This window comes from Larus michahellis, chromosome 6 (genome assembly GCF_964199755.1).
Source record: "Larus michahellis chromosome 6, bLarMic1.1, whole genome shotgun sequence".
Taxonomy (NCBI): domain Eukaryota; kingdom Metazoa; phylum Chordata; class Aves; order Charadriiformes; family Laridae; genus Larus; species Larus michahellis.
This window is the reverse complement of record NC_133901.1, coordinates 29253583-29273916: the sequence shown is the minus strand read 5'-3', so window position 1 is coordinate 29273916 and position 20334 is coordinate 29253583. Positions and strand designations below refer to the sequence as shown.

At 43.6% G+C, this 20334-nt stretch overlaps 1 protein-coding gene across 9 annotated transcripts in view; it reads left to right on the top strand.

Moving 5' to 3' along the window:
* Positions 1-19829, top strand: part of LPP (LIM domain containing preferred translocation partner in lipoma) — a 339264-nt gene extending 319435 nt beyond the window's left edge. For all 9 annotated transcript variants that reach the window (XM_074593072.1, XM_074593076.1, XM_074593073.1 and 6 more), the window contains 3 exons: positions 12901-13079; positions 16293-16413; positions 18221-19829. In XM_074593072.1, the coding sequence (XP_074449173.1) occupies positions 12901-13079; positions 16293-16413; positions 18221-18349 (429 nt within the window). In that variant the 3' untranslated portion in view covers positions 18350-19829. The remainder of the gene's footprint in view (positions 1-12900; positions 13080-16292; positions 16414-18220) is intronic.
* Positions 19830-20334: the final 505 nt, after the last annotated feature.

Here is a 20334-nt window from a genome sequence, read left to right as displayed (position 1 = left end):
ACATATGTAGGTAAAGCAAATGGAAAGCTTAAACCTCCCTGCATGCCATGCTCATTTGAACTTGCTGCATTAGCTTTGCAAAAAGCCCGGATCACTGCTGAACAGTGTACTCGGGCAAAGATTTTGCAAAGAGAAATGTCTTCACCTACAAACCTGGCTTCTTAAAAAGCCCTATGACTTTGCAGCTCCAGAAGATATTGACTTTCCCTGCCAACCACAAAGGGGAATAAATGACTCTGGGAGGGCTCAAGTAATTATACAAAGTGCCTGGATCAACTTTTCCATGGGGATCCTGTAGCTACTGGTCTGATGGCTTAATAATGTGCTTCTGAAATGGCTGCTTTCCACTGCTGTTTCTCTCTGGGGCCAGATTTCCAGCAAGGCTCCTTAGCTGCCCTTGCGGAACTGGCAGGAGGACGCTCGCTGGACTCGCGCTGCGTGTGAAGGAGCCAACATTAACTTTTCCATAGGAAAACTTACAGGTAGGGCAGAATTGGGCTATGCTGCCCCAGCAGCAAACCCGGAAAAAGAGGATGACTCAGAAAGTCCTAGATCGCTTCCTTGGTCCCCCACCCTTCGCTACCCCTCCCTATCCCTCTGTCCTCCTCTCTCGTCTCTTTGGAAGCTGATGTGGCAGTGCATGTGGGGAGGGATCACTTTGCACAGTAGGCTGGTATGATGCCAGCAACAAAATGTGTTTCTTTCATTAGGAGACCACCAGCACTTGTTCAAATTGATCCAGCTAATGCAGATGATCAGGTACATGACCCACATGTTATTACCAAACTGTCTTGTTGCTTTGTACCTGGACCTGGTCCACAGTTAGAGCCTGATGAAGAATGGCCCTTCCTTCTGTTGTTCCGAGTAGGTCCATTAAATCAGCACCTATGGAAAGACGTGGCCCATACTAGTTTTACTTTGTGTGAGCTACTTGGCAAAAAGTGAGGGTCAGATTACTTTGGGTGTTCAGATGTTCTTGCTGGGGAAATGGCAATTTCTGGCCTTCAGAAAGGAAAGTTGGAAGTAACTTGTATTAGGATGGAGATGAGCAATTCAGCAGTTGCGTTAATGAGAAACAAGCATTGGTGCAGGTGACCTCAGACCTTTTAAAATACTGCGTGAAGCACCAGAGCATGGTCTTTTCCACTGTTGTGGAAAGAAAATCCCCATAACAGAACGGAACAGTTACAGAACAGAATGATCCTGGAATAATATTATTTTTTCCCCCTCTATATTCCACAACCACTGTGATTTCAGCCTGAGAGTCCATACACTAAGAGGACGCTATCGACTGGAGAATGGATGCGTTACATAATGCCTATTATACATTCAGTGTGTTTATATAAATGCACATTTCTTATGTAACTGTGTCACTAGGAAGACAGGGAGGTTGGACAAGTTGGTTTCTCCTTCCGTTGCTGCTCCGCTTTGCTCATTGATTCTTGAGCACCTTCACAAGACTCGGGGAATTTGTGTTACTGCTGCGTGTGCCCAAGTGAATCTCTTCTTCTTCTCAAAAGCTTCATTCACGTTTGAGTCTTGCTGCTTTTTCTCAACTGTTGTTTTCTTTTTTTAAATGTAATATTTGGCTGAAAGCCTTTGGTGTTGCTTTCACAAACACGGGAGTAACCTGGTTAGTATATATTAGGGACTGACAGTTAGTTGACTACCACAGTATTCAGTGGCTGTGCTTTTCAACTTTAAATAACATCCAAGGCAGCCTCCTCAGGTGATATAAAAGACCTGGTAAAGAAATGCCGACTGTCAGCTTCATTTTTGGTCTGTTCTGCTCTGACATAAACCTTCCCGACAGCTCAGACCAGTGTCCTTCATATTCCAAATTAATCCAAAATTTCTCATGGCGATGAAAGGGAAAGAAATGCCTTTAGAGTGCAGTTTTCCTGCTCTGAGCATCCTTGAGTAACCCTGCTGACATCAGAGACTTACCACCTACTCAGACATGCCCATCTGCTTGTGATGGCAACTCTGAGCCCAAGACGTTATTACTTGCATTCCAATGGTTTTGCCTTCCAAGATCTCTATATCCAAGTCTCCATGTTGTCTGTCCAAAATAAGAAAACTTCTTTTTTTTTCACAAGGAGCCTTGATTTTTCTAGCTTGAGAGTAACTGAACAGTGCCAAGAGGGTAGATCAACTAGGTAGGGAATTGTGTTGCAAGGAATCTTCTGCCCAATAGTCCCACCGCAGTATCTTGATCAGAAGAGTAGCCCAAAGCTTCTGATTTACTTTTCACTCATTGTTCCAGGAAGGAGCTGATCTGTAGCACGGGTATCAGTTTGTAAGGTTAGAAGGAATCATCCTTTTTCTCCCAACTGTACATCAAGCTGAGTTCTAGCAGAGGCACCTTGGAGGTGGGCTGTAGGTGCAGAGGTGCTGATGTAAGTCATTTCCTCTATCTTTCTGTGGATGAGATCATCTCATTGTGGAGGAAGGAAGGTGATGGATGGGTTCTCTGAATGGAATATCACTCTCTAGGTAGAAAGCGGATGGATTTTGACTTTGACCTTTGACCACTCTGGGAAGTTCTCTTATCTGTGCTGTGCCTTGTCTAGATTCTTCTTACATAGCTGTCTCCATTTTCCCTTTTTGCATTCCTGGTCTTGGTGTAGAGGGGACAGAGTATAGAAACACAGTTCTTGCATTACCTTGAATCACTAAATTCTGTTTTCTGTTATTCTTGGCAGCAGCCAGTGTTGGCTGCCTGTGGTCCCTGCCCAGTGTTCTTCCAGTATCTTTAAAATACGCGTTTTACTCAGGAGGGTTTCTTCAGGAAATAAGAAACCACCTTTTCCCCTCCCTTTGGAAGGACCTCAGAGCACCCACAAAGTTTTCACCCTCGTATTCCAGGCACAGATAAGTCTCCTGTTGCCCTAAAGGCTCCAACATGTCCTCCTGACATCAGGGACTTAAATTCATTTGGCATCTCTTTAAGAAACACATGAGGGATTTGGGAGAATCATATTCTCACTGTTAGTTCGGGTAGCGGCAGCATCCAAGTGCTGTGAGAGTTTTGGGTGGGTTTTTTTCCAAGCTTTATACTGGATTACATTATCTATTAAAAGCAGCTATTTTTATGCTGAACTGTTGCCATGACCTGTATTTCACAACTTGCACGTATACACTGAAAAATTATCTTGCGCTCAAAAGGTGTTTCAGTGAAAGCTCCATGAAATTCTGTGCAAAATCTCATTACCTTCTTGCTTGTTTTTTGGTTGGGATCGGTTTGGGGAGTTGTTTGTTACTTGGTAGTTCTAGTGCCAGCTTTGGTGTTTATAATAGAGATGTGACTTCTGTCACAGCATGAAAGGCCTCCCAATACCTTACTAAACCCACTCTACAGATATTATGAAGCACAGACGTGGAAAATAATGAAATGAAACTCTCAGAAAAGTCACTGGTGAACCCAAGGACAGAAGCCAAGCACGTTTAGTTTCCAGTGCTCTGCCACTAGAAAACGCGACTTTCTCTTGTGACATGTATGAGATACATGAGAAGCTTTGCATTCTCTTTGCTTGAGCAATTGAGATGGTAAGGGGGAGCTGTTAAACTGATATTCAGCTGAAATATTTAACCTTTGATAGCTATTAGAAGCAACTTAGAGATGCTCTTATCTGTTGACTTGAAATAACCAGGGGCCTTTCCTTGGGGCTTAGAGAGATGAGGTTGGTTTTTTTTATTCTCAAGGAGTGAAGGGGAAGGATTTTGCCCTTTTTTTTTGTCCAAGCTTTAGAAATACCCAGACTCTTAAGTAGTAGCCCAGTCTTTTCCCTTGGTTTCTCTAGGAAATCTCTCTTGGAGAGCACAAGGAGGCATAAAATGCCAGCTTTAAACAGGTTGGAGTTAAAAGGCTGGTGGTGTTCAATCTGTAACCAAAAAAAAAAAAAGCTCATCTTCGCTGGACGCTAGTTTATTGACAGAGTTTCCAACTAAAATTTGATTTCCATGTTAATCAACAAGACTCCATTTTCTTGATGGCTTTTATGTCACAAATTCTTGCACCGCTCAGACAGTCCTTCAGGAAAAGCATGGCAGGCGAGAATTCATTTCTAATGTAAAAATACCAAGAAAGAGGAGGGTGAGGGGAACTATAAATAACCACCGAAATGTCACAGAGTCAGTCATTTTTTCCTCCACAAGTCAGCTTTAGCAGTTAAGGTCAAGATAACATTTCCATGTCAATGGTCAGTTACATCAAAATTCTAAAACAGGAAGATTGAATGGAATTTTGGATATTTTTTTTCTCTTGTATTCTGCCCAGATTTGACCAATTTATAGTCTCTTCGGTCTGCCAGCTATGAGTTCCAGTGTTATTTTGGTTAAGCTCTTTGCCAGAGTGGCAAGCTTGGATTGGAGCATCAGGTTTATTAAAGGCTATGAAATTAAATTCTCTACCAAAAGGAAAGAAGCAAGCCCACTTCTTGCCGATAGTCACTTCTTTGTATTTCCTTTGATGCGGTTCAGTTTGACTTGAATTTTAGCCTAACAATTTGCTACAAAATCTTGTTTTGTTTTCACAAAGTTCTAATCAGTTTAAACTGCAAGCGGTTTCAAATGCCTCTCTAACAGCTTCCTCGGCGTTGGTAATTAAGCTTGAAATCTGTGTTGTCCACAATTGTATCTAAACAAGGAGCAGAGTGTATCTGCTCACTGGTTGCCACATTTCCCAGCTGCATATAATTCTGCTGCCTGTGCAGAAAGTAATCACAACAGGGCAGATCCTTCGGTCCTTATTTAGGCAAAACTCCCAGGGTGGCATACAAGGTCAGGCACATCATGTCTTGAGGGAACAGATGGATTTGATGGTGAGAACATGTAAGGCAAGCAGTGCAACATCTATAGTGCAAAGACTGCTAGCGCTTGAGCATAGGGAATGGTTTTGCTTTATCCCCCAGCGCACTTTGTACCACGGAGCCCTGAGCTATGATTATGGTTTGTAGGTGCTTTCACCTGACGTGTGGGTGTTAATAATAATAGGTAAAAGTGCAGGCTATCAAAACCTGTGATGTATTCCCCCTGTCCCTTAGGAGCAAAGCTAATAGAATATCATAGCTTTCAAAACTACCAAGGTTCAATCCAGTGGAAAAAGAGTCCTCAGAAATCCTCAAACCCATCTTTCTGCAATCGGCAAAGCCGGGAATGATTTATCTCTAGGTAGTGACCCCAGTGGTATGAAGCAACGCTAATCTTCCAAGGCCCGTCCGCCGTTGTGCGACGGGGTCCAGGGATTTCAGTGGTAGCTCCGTGCCAATTTGCTTGAGCTGCAGAAGCCTCGAACAAACTGTTTACCTCTGGCGTTCTGGGCAGGATTCTGAGGGATTTCCTTCAAATTAGAAATCTTTGAAAATCAGCATCTTGTGCCAGGTGTTGTATTACGCAACAGTTTGGAACGAGGGCCAAAGGTCTGGTCATGAGCTCAGGATCTCCTCGGATTGAAGAAATCTGAGATGGAAACTGTCTTATCAGATCATCCTTCCCTGCCAAGGCAGGCTCGTCTCCTGTGCTCCACCGGTGCTGCTGTGCTTTACGGATGCTCATCTTTCCAGTGGTCCAAAAGCCTGCCCCAGCTTAGTGGTTGGGTGTTTTCTGGACCAGATGCAGTCCGGGTGCAGTGTGACCAACTTCACGTAGTGGTGCTGGGGCTGGTACCTGGTGTGCGGTGTGGTGCTGGCAGCAAGCGTGAGCTGCGTGCACCCATGTGCATCATGCGCTGTTTCGATGCTGTGGGGAATGCGCAGCTCCTCTTTTTTTGGTGTCAGTAGACAACATGTGAGAAGTTTTGGAAACGCACCTCCACCAGAAAGAAAATTACTGAAGGAACAGGAGCTGATTACCATTATATATAGTAATGTCCTTTTACATAGTAGTTGCTAAGGATGCTTTCAATTGCTTGGCTTACTGTAGTATTATGTGCGACTATAATTATTATTGTTGAAAAAATTTCATAGGCATAGACTTTTTTTATTCTCCATGCTTTTTTAAAGTCACCTGTGAGTTAGGCGCATTTCCCCACTATTAAAATCTTTTCTTTTGCAAATTGCTTGTAGTCACATTGGAGTATTTCGAGTGACTGCTCAGATGCTGTTCCCCAGTACTGCGCCTCCCACAGCCAGACCTTGTTGACTTTTGGGATGTGTGCAGCTGTTACAGATTTTAAAAAAAAAAAAAAAAAAAAAAAAAAAAAAAAAAAACCACCCACCAAACACAAAGTTTTAGTTGTTGCTGTGAAAAATACTTTGTTTCCATAAAGTAACCATATGGGCACACAAACTCCTTTACAAGTATTTATCAAACCTAGCAGCATCCAGTTTCTCACTGGAATATGCAGTTTTCACAGCAGTTTTATTTACAGGCAAACTGAGGCACAGAGCATGGGAGGAGTGCTTTGCCTCTGACAGTTACTTGGTTGAAAAGACAGAAGTAAAATCCAGACATTTTATCTTTCATCCCACCAGTTTAGAGATCGAATCCTTCATTTGTTACATTCGTAAGCGATGCTGTTTTAAAATGACAAAGATCTCAGTGTTGTCAGAGCAAGGAACGTACAGAAGATGAGTAGCTTTGAGTGCCAGAAAGTAGTTAAGTAATTTCCAACATCAGGCTTCTTGTGGATTTTAGTTGGAAGGAGTCAGTGTGATTGTGGTTAGACATTGAGCCTAATGCAGAGCAGATCATTTAACCCTGACGTTTGTTCATCACTCTCAACTCGATGGTGCTAGAGATGGACATGGGTCTTATCTAAACTGGGTCTTAGTAACAGAGAAATCACTCTGTCCTTGCCTGTGCTGTGCTAAACATTAATTATGTTCACCGTTAAAAATATATACCTTTCTCCAGGTAATATAGCCAGCTCATGTGCCTGCCAGATCCAGCAGCCTTCTCTAGGTTTCCCCACCAGCCTTTGCTACGCTCAGACAATGGCAAAGCCATCCTTCAGCCTTCACTTGAGAAGACAGCTATCTTAAGAAGGAGTAAATGGAGTTCCTTCCTCTTCTCATTGTAGAGTGTATTTTGACATCTGCATATCACTTGTGAAGCATTTCTCAAGCCCTGTTCCATTTTCATCAGGGCCTTTTTGTTGTTGCACATTTGTGGACTCAATTGCATGTCATTGTCATCTTTGCCACTAACATAAGCCATAAAATATATCTAGTCTTTCTCTAATAGTTACAAGGCAAGGAGAAGGGACTCCTTCAGCCTGTATGCTGAGAGGAGATTGCCAGATTCACCTCCAGCTGCTCCAAATCCAAAAATACAAAGCTGAATTAGGTTTTCCTGACAAGAAAAGCAGATTCCAGCAGAGGGGAAGTGTGCCAGCCGTGGTATTGCTACTGTGCTGGGAAAGCCACTAAAAACTGAGCTGAATGGAAGAACTATTTGAAAGCCACTGCATACAGCAACCTCCAGGGCCCGAGTCTACACTATGCAGTTGATAGCTGTATGCCCAGCTCAGACCCACATCATGCTGGTAATGTTGCAATGTAATTTATTCCAGTATCTTCCCTCTCCTCTCCCAGCACAACAAGCTTATACCAGCTAAAGAGCACCCTCACTGCTTACTGCTGTGTCTGGATTAGGGGGTTTTGCCGGGATATTTTGGGCTGTCAGGGGTCATATCTCTTGCCCCAACACGCTGACGTGGATATGGCAATGTGGTCTGAACATCAGAGAATTGGCCAAGATCCTTCCCCAGGGCTCCCCCTTGCTGGATCTACCCTGCTGGAAGGAGCGTGTCACCCACTGTTAATGTGTCCAGCTGGTCAAGCTGAGTGAAAAAGATTAATTCACACATGTCCAAATTTGCTCCTCAAATATGGAGGAAGGAATTTTAATGCTGGCCATTAGTGAATTAAATGTTGTGTTTGCCAAGATTTGTCCATCTGTGGAGATGGCAACTGGGGATGGCTGGGGATTTTTTTGGGGGAAATCAGGTCTTGGATTATCCTTTTCGAGAAATAATGCCAAAAATAAAAAAAAAAAAAAGGTTTTGAAAGTGTTGAAATTACATCTTGACACTTAACCCCTCCACCAGTGTCTGCTTTATATTTAATTTATAATCCAACTATGTATTTGCAGACCCAAAACCTAAATGAAACCATTTGAAATTATTTGACGTGCAGTGTTTCAATTGACCTGATCTAATTTGGGGTTTATAAATTCACCAGACTCCTTGAGATTAAAGCGTTCTGTCTTCACTTAAGTATGGAAACATTTTCAAGCCTCAAAAATTATCCCGCAATGGGGAAAATGTCTCCTGCTTTGCTCTCCTTGCAGTCTGAGGAAATGAAGGACAGAGTCACAAGACTTAAAGCAATTCACTTACCGCACTTTACTGAGTTACAGTTCAACTACAGTAGTTGACCATGTGCCTGTTTTTAGCACAACAGTCACTTTTGATTCCCGCAGCTAATATCATCTCCTCTGTGCAGTCACTCCAAAAAATGTTTCTTCTGCAGTGCTCGCAGAAAGTGAGTTCATGTCCCTGCGCGTGAGTTGCCAATGTAATTTATTCCAGCAGCTTCCCTCCCCTCTCCCAGCAAAATAAGCTATACCGTGCTATACCCCATGCGTGAGCTCTCCTCAGTCTGCTGTTTGGAGTGCAGGAGAGATTATTTATGTTCGTTAGAGCTCTGGATAAATTGCCAATACAGAAGAAGCAATGACTAATCTCTGTGTGGCTTTTCTTCTGCATTCATTGCTAGGTCATTGTGGGAGGGCCCCTTGTGCTGCACTATGTGGCTAGTTACTGCTGGCACCCAAAATTTGGTTATGAGGGGTTATAATCTACAGCGTTAGGGAAGCAGGATGAGCTGCAGCCCACAGGCTGTCACTGCAGCTCTGCTCTCCAGAGCCGTTTGCCAGCTTTCCATCTGGGCTGTGGAGTTTTCAGGAGGGGATTCAGACACTTCCCCCTTGCAGCCCTCAATGGCTCTTGCACCCCAGAAGTCTTTCCTGGCAGTTTAGATTTTCACCTTGTGTCCCGTGTTTAAACCTAATATCTGCAGAGCAACTCCCTTTGGCTTTCTGGGCTTTCTGAAGGGCCAAGTATTGCTGTAGGGAGGCCCTCAAACAGCTCCCACCACTGCTTGCTGTCAGATACTTGTTCCCAAGCAGCTTGTGCCAACTTTGCTGCTGATTGTGCTGTACACGTTTAAGTCTCTTCACTTATACTTGCAAGCTGATGCTTCATGTATTGATCATCTCAATTCTTTGCTTGTGTTTTTAGTGTTTCTTTGCTTGGGGTTATTTTTCTTACTGGTATATTAGGGTGCGTTATTCTCCTCAAGTGAGATTCTTTTTCTTTGCCATGGGTAAATAGTTCTGCCCTCAAGAGAGATGGACCCAGACTCAGCCTTTAACACGAGGCTAACCTTCTATTTAGAAATGGATGATTCCTTCCCCAGCCTTTTTAAACTCCCAAAATTAGTTGAACTTGGAGACACAAGTGTCTTTAAAAAAGAAGGGCATTCCCTGCCTTTTAGCCAAAAATATGAGAAAAGGGTGGTAAACTTTCCCCTCAGCACATGCTGGATTTATGGTCTGTATTCTTATGGCATAAATTTGACTACAGCCTCTAGGTCTGATGTTGCCTAGCTGGTTCTTATCTTTCTTCTCTGTGCCTTGCTTTGGCCCTCTGTGTTGCTCATCAGATGCACTCAGCTCTACCTGTTGGTTACAGAGAGGGCTGGTAATGGCAGCTTGGGAGAAAAGAAGAAAGCCAGGGCTGATAGGGGTTTTTTTCTTCATCTTGTTTGGCTTTCTGGAGGTCTGAAAGCTCCATGAGGTGCTAGGAGAGTTAGCTAAACTGTGAAAGAAAGCAAAATCAAGAAGCCAAACGTATAATCCTACAGGGATGCTATTCCTATAATGTGCAGAAATACCTTTGTGCAGGTTGTTAGCTGCAGGGGCAGCACTTAGGCATGTGGGATAACCTGATTAGAGAATCAAAGAAAACCCTGTTAGCTCCACAGGCCAAATCCTGCCTTACAGCAACCTGATGTCAAATGGGTGTGAATCAAGGAAGCTTTCCCTTTGGCATCTTCTGGTAACACCTTGAAGAGAAGGGTCTGAGCCAGGGTTCTAGCAAGGGAAGAGGCTTAAGCAAATATATTCCCAGACAGGGAGTGAACTGGAGTCTGAAACTAATGACTTTGTTTTTCCTCACTGGTACAGACTTGGAAGGATGAAAAGAATAAATTTCTCCAGTCTGATTTTCAGGTTATATAGAAGGCTTAATCAGGAGTTGATTAATTTAAAATGCTTGTCTTGCTTGGCTGCGAGAATGTCAAACAGTGTGACTGAGCTGAGATGTGGGAGAAGATGCGCGTTTTCTGAAGGCGCATAATCCAGAAGCTGATTACCTGCTGTCCTGGTCACCACAAAACTCCCACCAAAGTCAGCGTTAACACGGGATGTCAGACAAGACGATTGTAATGATCCCTTGCGGTCTTAAACCCTGCGCCTCTGAAACATGTGAGGAGGAGTTGTATCAGATCTGTAGTGAGAGCATTTCCCGGCCACGCTGTTTGGTGTTAGATCCCTTTGCAGGGTGGATTGCAGCTGCAGGTTTCTGCTCTGTTTGCAGCACCAGGTAGGCTGTGCCCAGCGTTGCTGTCTGGAGCACTGTGCCATAGGCTGTGGTCGCAGACCGGGGGAACCGCTTAGCCCATCAGCCCCCAAAGTGTGGGTAAGCTGTGAAACTCCAGTCATGCTCAACGTTAATCAGAATTCAAAAAGCAATCAGGAAAGTTCATGGGAGTTACATCCACTTGAGGCTAAGTACAGAGAAGTCAAGCTCTGGCTCAGGAAGTCCCTAAGCCAGAAATGGCTGCAGGCTGGGAGCATATGCTAAGGAATTGATGTGTTTTGATTGCCCTGTACTCATACCTTGGAGTCCGTTGTTGGCAACTGTTGGAAACAAAGCAAGCGGTGACTTGGTGAGGCAAATGCTCCGTACCTGCGCATATACAGAAGTTATCATAGAAAATGCCTTATGAGTGGCACAGTCTTCCATCGGTATCTGCAGGTATGCTGCATTGCTTCCTTGGCAATACAGAGAGCAGCACGGATATGGACTGAGATAATGTGATATGCTTTTACAAAGCAAAATGGTAAATTTGCCAGGTTATTCCTCCAAGGAGAAAATTATTGACCTTGCTTTTTCTGACATACTAGCTACTGTTATAATGATGATGATGGTGACAGCAACCAAACAGAAAGGCCAGAAATAATTCTTTCCTGCCCATTATTACAAGGCATAAAGTAAAATCCAGTCTGAAACAAACTCTAGTCTGGCTATGCTGTCTTTACAGATGTGTTAGGCAGTTCTCATATGGGTTGAAATTCAGGACTTTTCGTATCGACCTTTCCAAAAACAATCCTTTTGATCTTCTGATATGAACCTGTGTATTTCTGTGTTTGTATCTTACCAGTGATTTGCAGCCCAGAGATAATGTCCGATAGCAAATACGTGCGTGTAGAAGTAACCTCTCTGAGCTCCTGGATGATTCATCTCCTGACAGTACGTTTTGGCTGCACATGTAAGGGCTGGATCTTGCCCCTGAGAATATTGGCTCAAAGAAGCAATAACAATGTGGTCAGTCAAAGCACTACTTTCCCTGGGAATTTTGTTACATGAGGAAGCAGAAGAACTTTAGCCTGCCTGTGTTTGTCAACATGATCTGCCTTCCAGCAGCTTTTTATATTTCTGTCCCATTAGACTTTTTTCCTTTCCCTTTTTCCCCCTCTTTATTTCTATCTTAATCATAATCAGTATTGTAGTCATAAACTTTCTTCCTCATCCAAGATGCAAACATTAACGTTATTTGATAACTCCAGATGCATCAAGCAAAAGTAGTGGGTGAAGTTCACTTTTCCAAAGTCCAGTGAAATGACCCAAATCATTGCCACAGATTTATGGTTTCCATCTGTCTGTGTGGGTTGCATCCTCCATTCATGGCTTGTGTCTTTTAAAGTGCTTGGTCTGAAAGGGTAAGTTGCACAGTTGGTATTCAGAAGGGTTGTTGTGCCTCACAGACAACCATCTGAAGCAAAATTGTGTTGGTGTTTCTATAATTGACTGCAAGGGTGAGTGAGGGTTGAAATGAGATGAATCAATGGACACCACTTGAAAGGAGGGGTTTTTTTGGCTCCAGTGCTTCAGGAGCAGGTTTCTATGTAAAACCTCTGCACAAGGAGCATGGCCTCAGAGCTGTCATTTCACAGTCATTATCTCAAACATCGTGGGACAGAGATAAATGAACAGTTTAAGTCATCCTGAACTCCTGTGCTTGTGATGCTTTCACTGCAGACACTGTTTTGTTCTCTCCCCAGACTCAACAGTAGTCTCTGTGGTGGGAGAGGAAAATCAAGATTTTCTTACAAGGCAGATAAATATCCTTTATGGGAGCTGTATTGGCAGAGCAGTTTGAGGGTCTCTGTGTAGCCCCAGGAGTTTGAGCTTCAGCTTCGCACTGCACATTGTGGAGGTTGTCTCTAATCAACTCAGCTGCAAAAGGTCATTCAGACTGGGCAGTCCAGAGGCAAAAACCCAGGAGTGCAGGCTGCATAGCTCCTTGGCATGCACTTGGCTACAGAAGCTGCACTGTCTCAGATACACCCACCTGATGGGCCACCTCTGATCGCTTATCAGAGCTGCTGAGAGAAGGCTCTGGTTTGTGTTCTCACACTATGCTAAACACTTGACCCAGGCCCTGTGCTGTTATCGTACTCTTTGTTGACTGTACTGCACTTATCTAGAAGCAATGAAAGGAAAGTATCTAAAACTTCCAAGTAGACCAGCAGCAGCCTCCAGCCCAGCTGACCTTTGTAAACGTCCTGCTGAGATGGTGCTCACATCTGCTGTGTATGTTTTGTTTGCAGAACACGCTGGAGCAATGCAGCGTCTGTGCAAAGCCCATCATGGAAAGGATCCTCCGAGCCACTGGGAAGGCCTACCATCCCCACTGCTTCACCTGCGTGATGTGCCATCGCAGCCTGGATGGGATCCCCTTCACGGTGGATGCTGGTGGGAACATCCACTGCATCGAGGATTTCCATAAGTATGGCCTAAGCTGCTTTCAGTGGCTTTGCTTATTGTCTTTCTCTTTTTGTCCCTAAAAATCCTCCTTTTTTAGTCTGAGTGTCCAAAAAGATCTGAACCCTCTGCACATCCTCCGAAGGCTCTTAAATAGTAGGCAGAGCTTTGCTCCAGGCAGGCACACCATGACATACAAGATTAATTGGTTAGGGGCTGATGCTCCTTGATCTGTTTTGCTTAGATCTGAATTTGTGGATAACCTCTGTGGTCATCTGTTTTAAAAGTTCTGCCTTCCCCTGCACTCAGCATGTGCTCGTTTCTCCTCGCTGCCTGTACCTGCCCTTCCACATCATTGTATCCCCCCCTCTTCCACTGAGCAATTAAGAGAGGTCCTGTACTGTTGCACTCTGCAGGTGTTTGCTTACCGGCTAGAGGGATCTAGGTGGCCACAGGATGCTCACAGCTCCTCTTGTTTCTAGTTGCTAATTAGCTTTTTAAAGCTGCTAAAAATACAGCCCTGGTAATAATTTATAGTGAAACTGCTATTTAAAGTATGTTGAAAGGTATAGTTGCAAGTAGTTTCTGTCACTGCCACGCTACCACCCCCATCATCACAACTAATCTAGGGAAGACAGGTAGATATAATCAGAGCACAAATGTTTCCCCTGTATGGAAAAGACAGACACATTACACCCCTCAATTAAAAGAAGAAATCAATACTGACAAATGTGAGTTTACATCTCAACCATTTATCTCTTAATTTCTAAGGGGGTAGACTTAATGAGAGCCTCGTGACATCAGTGTGTGGGCCTGAAAGCTCAAAGAAGCAGGCTGACTCGACAGAAAGGGAAGCAGCCACGATCAACTGGCATGTTAAAATCCAACTTGATAATGTTCCCTGTAGCTCAGATAGGCTGCGTTAATTGGCAGCTGCTGTGTTACCTTGCTTTTCTGTGCCAGCAGTTGTGTGTAAGACAAAATTGGGCCTGAGCACAGGCCCAACAGAAGGCTTACACGCCACTCAGGCTCCCAAAGGGTTTCCCCTCACACCCACTTAAGATTTGGAGACGGCCCCTTCCCCAGGCCCCACAGGCCAAGGGCTCGCACACCTTCATGAGAAAGTTTGGGAGCAAGCGCAGACGTCCCATGGCATCATAGAATTGCCTAGGTTGGAAAGGGACCTTGTTGAAGTCCTTTGGCAGTGACTGGATCTGGACTTCAGGATTCTGAGAGCTGGGTAGTGGGAGGCTGCCAATCCAAGGACAGGACATGAAATCGTTGAGTGAAAGATTGAGGGGAAGATGATGGGAATAGCATGAGACCTAATGGGACACTCAGAATGTCTTTGACCAACCACACGTTCAGCAGCACTTTGGCCAGCCCAGTTTTAATCGTAGAATCATAGAATAGTTTGGGTTGGAAGAGACCATGAGAGGTCATCTAGTCCATCCCCCTGCAATTGAACAGGGGTGACACATTCTGCTGGTCTGGAGGTCAAGTGCTCTACATCTTGTACATCCTCTCGATAACAAAACTGTAGCTGATGCTCACGCTGTCACTTAGCTACCCCCTGAGCTTAGGCCCTGCGGTAGCACATCCACATCCCCTGAAATCTGCAGGAGTCATCTCTGGGTCCCGGAAGTTAATATTTGTCTCATAATGGATTACCCACGGTGGCCTGCACAGAGAAATGTTGAAGTATTTTTAAGCACCGCATTTGAGCTAAATGGCACAAGGAAGCGCCTGCATGAAGCAGCATATAATTAACTGCGATTACAGCTCCGGTCATATCATGATCCATTTAAGTTATTTTTCAGAGCGCTCACTATAGCCACTGTTTAATTCATTTTTTCGTTAGATCGCAGCTACACAGACATCTTTCATCTGCTGCCAGTGAAATTAATATTTTTCTTTATTCCTAATACAGATAGATTTTTTATTTTTTTTTCTTTCCTAAGGTAGTTAATTCTGAGGTGGTTCATTTGACAGGCTGGGTGGCAGAGTCGATCTTTCCTAGGTGTTTCAGAAGAGAAGCGCCTTTGATCTCCTCGTGTTCTGATGTTTGCCATAAGCATGGCCCTCTGTCGCTCCATAGCCTGTGACCCCGGCTCTCATTACATGGCAGCAGATTCTGTGGGTATGTTTCTTTTTAGTGAGCTGAATTTGCAGCCGGGGAATTGGTACCCATAGGTTTTGAACCAAAACAGCAAATAATGATTTACCACAGGCTAAATGTTCTCAAGCATCCCCACCTGCCTAGGAGCAGAGATGTCTGCTTCTCATGGACAACTGGGAGGAGCAAAACCAGACCTAATACAGAACGTATGTGAGTTAGACAGAAGGGCATACAATGGGCAATATAAGGGGAAAAAGAAGGGTCTGTGCTCCTCTTGATCCCTGAGCTGACCTTGATTCAAGCCAGTCCCTTCACACAGTGAGTGATTGTCACTGAAGAGCGCTGGCTGTGGAAGAGAGATTGTTGGTGTCTCTGCACCCAGACCTTTTTAAGCCTGGGCAACCCTCTAATGGGTAACTGAGTTGGTTTTAGCTAGAAAATGCAGCTAGTTAGAATTGCCCTGGTGCTTCTTGTTTGAGAGTGAGCGCAGCCAGGAGTGTGCTCTGGTGTGCCTAAGTGGGTAAGATAGCTCAGAAGTTTAAAATGGATGGGATAAACCTCAACAAATTAGTGTAATTTCTTGCCCAAAAGAGGGCAAATCTTTTTACCCTCTCAATTAAGACTTTTCACCTAATTTGTTTCAGTCTCCAAATTTTAATATTTTGATATTTTTTTCAAGAGATGGTCTTGAAGGAGATCCTGGTCATCTTACTAAGCTCAGGATTTTCTTGGGCTTTCTTAGAGTTAGGCTGGGCGTTGAGCCTGAGGGTTGTGGCAGTGCAGAGGTGTCATGATCGTGACTTATTCAACAGGCGCTATAGTTGTTAATTAGGGCAAGTAGAATATGCTTTGCTGCCCATCAGATATTCCTGAAGTCCTCTCCTAATAGTCTGTAAAATGCTCTTTAATATCCCGCGAGCCTGAAATTGCATTGTAAGACTAAAGTGCTCCTTCCTGTGTGCTTTCCAAGGAGGCAGCTGTGCAAAGCTGCAAACCGTGACATGTGTATGAACCTGCGTGTGTTTCTATGAATGCACAAGTTTCTGGCTTGCTGGTGCAGTTAACAAAAACTTTCACTCTGAGTTTGAGGGTGACTGGGGCCATCTATTCTTTCTTCAGGAAATTCGCACCGAGATGTTCAGTGTGTAAGGAGCCCATCATGCCAGCCCCAGGACAAGAGGAGACTGTACGCATTGTTGCCTTGGATCGTGACTTCCACGTCCAGTGCTACCGGTGTGAGGTAAGTATTCTAATCACGTGAAGGACAGAAAGCAAAGGTTGGCTTAATTTAATCACCGCTTCATGTTTATACACACGGCAGGCATACCCTATTGTAACACTGGCTCTACAATCAAATTACTTCATTGACTTCAGCATGCAAGGAATTTTTCCTCATTTATATCAGCACAAATGAGAAGAAAATCAGGTCCCTTGTCTATAACAGGTTCATTATGAGAGCGAGAGAATGTGACTCAGGTAATTAGGGCTTAATATTTGAGAACATCATAAATTATAGCTTGGACACAAACGTTGCTCATGTTTATGTTCTTAAAATGAAAGCTAATGCATGTTAGAATTTGAACAAGATTGTACAGGAAACTCAACATATGGCGCTGGGTTGAAGAATTTTAATGGACACATAAACATGATCATTCTTGTTTTTGTGCAGTGCTTTTTGTGCTACTTTCCTGTTCAGTTTCATTATGCACTTCATATAATTTTGATGGTAAGAATCTAAAGACAGAAAAGAAAAATCACCTTAAAGCAATTAACATGTGGAAACAGCTGTGTTAGGGAACCTTCAAGAATTCTTCAATGTGAGTGTTACTTGTTGGATAATACATCAGCCAGATGGCAGGGTAAGAAAATGAGACCAAATGTATTTCTTATCACAGTTGTAGGTTTTAATAACTTTAACCAGAAAGAAGGATGGGCTAAGGCCTAAAGGTCTAGGCTGAGACTTGAGGCATCTGGTTTACTTCTCAATCTGACTTTGGCTTCCAGGGTACATATCAGCCCGTTACTTAGGCCTCATTTTTTTTAAAGATGCTGGGGCATTCCTACACTAAATTTTGTACAGCCTAATTCATCATACGGCATGTCCCCGTGCTGGCTGCTGAGATACCTAGGCTTCACACACATGAATGTCAGAAGCAGATGCAATGGAGAGCACAGACACTCGCTTGGCCTCTATTTCCGTGTGCCTCAACTATCTCAAAAGGAACAACAATGATATTCCTCTTTCCACCACTTGCATGCCAGGTGTATTTACAAACACAGATTTATGATGCAGAGGCGTGGCCTCTAAACAAGCCATAATTCCCTTACTGCGGCTCCATCAGCAGTCTTTGACCAAGCCGTTGTCTGATCATGCAGTGAGGGATAATTCCCAAGTTTCCTAGCAGCTATACTTAGCCTGATGTACTTAGAGGCCGACATCTCTGCAACCAGGTTTTGGGCCTTTTAGTGGGGTTTCCATGTGCCTGTCTCAGTGACATCTTCCTTTCATCCTCAACCTTTTTGGGCCAATTGCAATACAAACACAGGTGACAATTCTGGTAAGAGGAGACAAGGAGGGAGTTTGCCTAGCTGTCACCCCTGGAATAGACGCTATAGCTTTATGGCATTAACTCTTCCAAAGGAGATTACCTGTAACCACATACTTTTTATAGTACCAAACTTTCTTCCCAGTGATGCTGCTTTTTTTATCCTTTTTGGCATTAATAAATATGTGCTTAAATTTGAGGTTTTCTCCAATGCTAAAGACCTTTCCTTCCTCAGAAATGTGAAGGGAATAATCCCGTTTATTTTCAATTGGATTAAGTTCAGCTGAGAGCTTGGGAACCCATCTTCTCTGCAGCATTGTCTCTTATCTGGAAATGGCTTAATCATGAAAGATATCACGTCCCTCAGCTTCGTGCTTTATGCTGACTCAAGCTGGATCCTGTTAAAAGGTGGAGAGCGAGGAGAAAGTTTCTTTGACTAATAGATTCTTCGCTTAATCTTGTTCTTATTTACTTTGCTCTTTCTGTTTGCTTATTTCCTAGGACTGCGGTGGCCTCCTGTCTGAAGGGGACAATCAAGGCTGTTACCCTCTGGACGGGCACATCCTTTGCAAGACCTGCAACTCTGCTCGGATCCAGGCTCTGACTGCCAAGGCCAGCACTGATCTCTGAGTATCAACTGTGACCCTCCCCAGGACGCCCGTTGGGGGATATTGCACAAGCTTTGCATGATTTCTTTCCAGCCTAGGGTCTGAATCTCTGTTTAAAAAAAAAAAAAAAAAAAAAAAAATTAAAACTGGAAGGCCTTGGAACAAGAGGGCAGTTCAAGAGGCCATGTTCAGACTGCCTGTGACAGGCACCTAATTTAGACATGACTTTTCAGGAGGGCAGTGAGTGAGTCAGACCACCTGCTGTCCCTGCAGCTGATGGAGATAAGTGGTCACAGGACCGAAGTTATCTGCCTGTAGAAGGAAGTCTGAACATGGTCCTAACTGTATTTCTGTGTTTAATTCCTGTCTCTTAAGAAGTTGCTGAGGTTTAACCCCAGCCAGTAGCTAGGACCCCACAGCTACTCATGCAGTTCTCACCCTCCTACCCCTAGAAAGGGAGGGGAAAGGAAAGGGAAAAAAACCTCCTGGGCTGAGATAAAGACAGTTTAATAGAACAGTAATGGAAAAGGAAAATAACGATAATAATAATAATAATGGTAAAAGAGTATACAAGATAAAATAATACAACACGAACCACTCTCACCACCAAGTGAACTGGTTGCCCATCTCCTCCTGAGCAGATCATGGATTCCCTCCCCCTGGCCAACGTCTGTTTATGTACCTGGCATGACATCTATGGTACAGAATATTCCATTGGCCATTCCATTGTTCTGTCAGTGCTCCTTCTCAGCTTCTATGGGAAGCTGAAAAAAGTCCTTGGATAGTATAAACATCACCTAGCAACAACTAAAACAATGTACATTACTTGACATTCCTTTCATACCAAATCTTGAAAACACAGCAACCACAAGAAAGAAAATTAACTCTGTCTTAGCTGAAACCAGGATAGAAGTACATGAATGTAGAAGGTGAAAGATGGCTGAGCTAGTTCTTTCTCCCAAGTTATGTTAAGAACCTGACCAGCTCTCGTCAAAGTCATGGGGAGCTTCCGTTTGACTTTAATAGGATCTGGATCACCAGCAGAAGTAGCTCTCCTGCCTGGGAAGGTGTGAGAGCAGGCACAGCACTCCTCTCATCACCAACACAAACAATGCAACTTCAGCTGTACTGCACCTAGGAGTGTAGGCGTGACCTTGTATCCCTGGGACACAGATTTGTTATCTATACCTTTTTCCTAGGCCCTTACTTGTCTCCATTCCCTTCCAGTTCAATAGGGTTTTTTTTCTTTTTCTTATGAAATTATATTTTGCTATTGCATAAACTTATTCAGCAGTGATGCTTCCAATTCACAATGTATGAGCAATCACACAAGATGTGAGCTTGCACACACTATACACTACACACACACACTACTCACACACACACTCACACACACACTCACAATGTGCTTTTGATTTACCAGAGGTATAAGCCAATCATGTCCATTGAGAAGGTCTTTTAAGGATGTGGGGCTGGAACACATTTTTAAAATCCCAGTGGTTAAAAAAAAAAAAAAAAAAAAAAAAAGGACTACATAGAACTGCAGTGCAAAGCGATGCTCAAAAAAATCTTACGCCACTCTCTCACACACCCCATTCTAGGGGAACCACTGGCAGTGCTTGTTTCTGGGCAGACATTTAAGCAACAGAGTCTTGTTGTCTTGTTCCATCTCCTGTTTATTGCAACAGGAGGATTTTCCTTCAACTGCAATAGGGATTGAATCAGGCCTTGGGATATACACTTCTCTGATGTTTACACACATGATCTGGTGTTCTCGTTAAAAAAATTAAGGATCTTATTTCAACAACAGCAAAAAGGATCCTCCTAAATCCTCCTGTTGTTCAGTTTTTATCTTAAGAAAGCTAAAGAAGGTATTAAACCCTTCTCTCTGCCATTCCAAAAAGTAAACTTTTTTTTTTTTTTTACCTCTTTAATTTTCATCCCAGCCACTTAGAACTTCTATCTGGTCAAATGTCATTACAGAAGAGTGCTGGGCCAGCAGCAGCG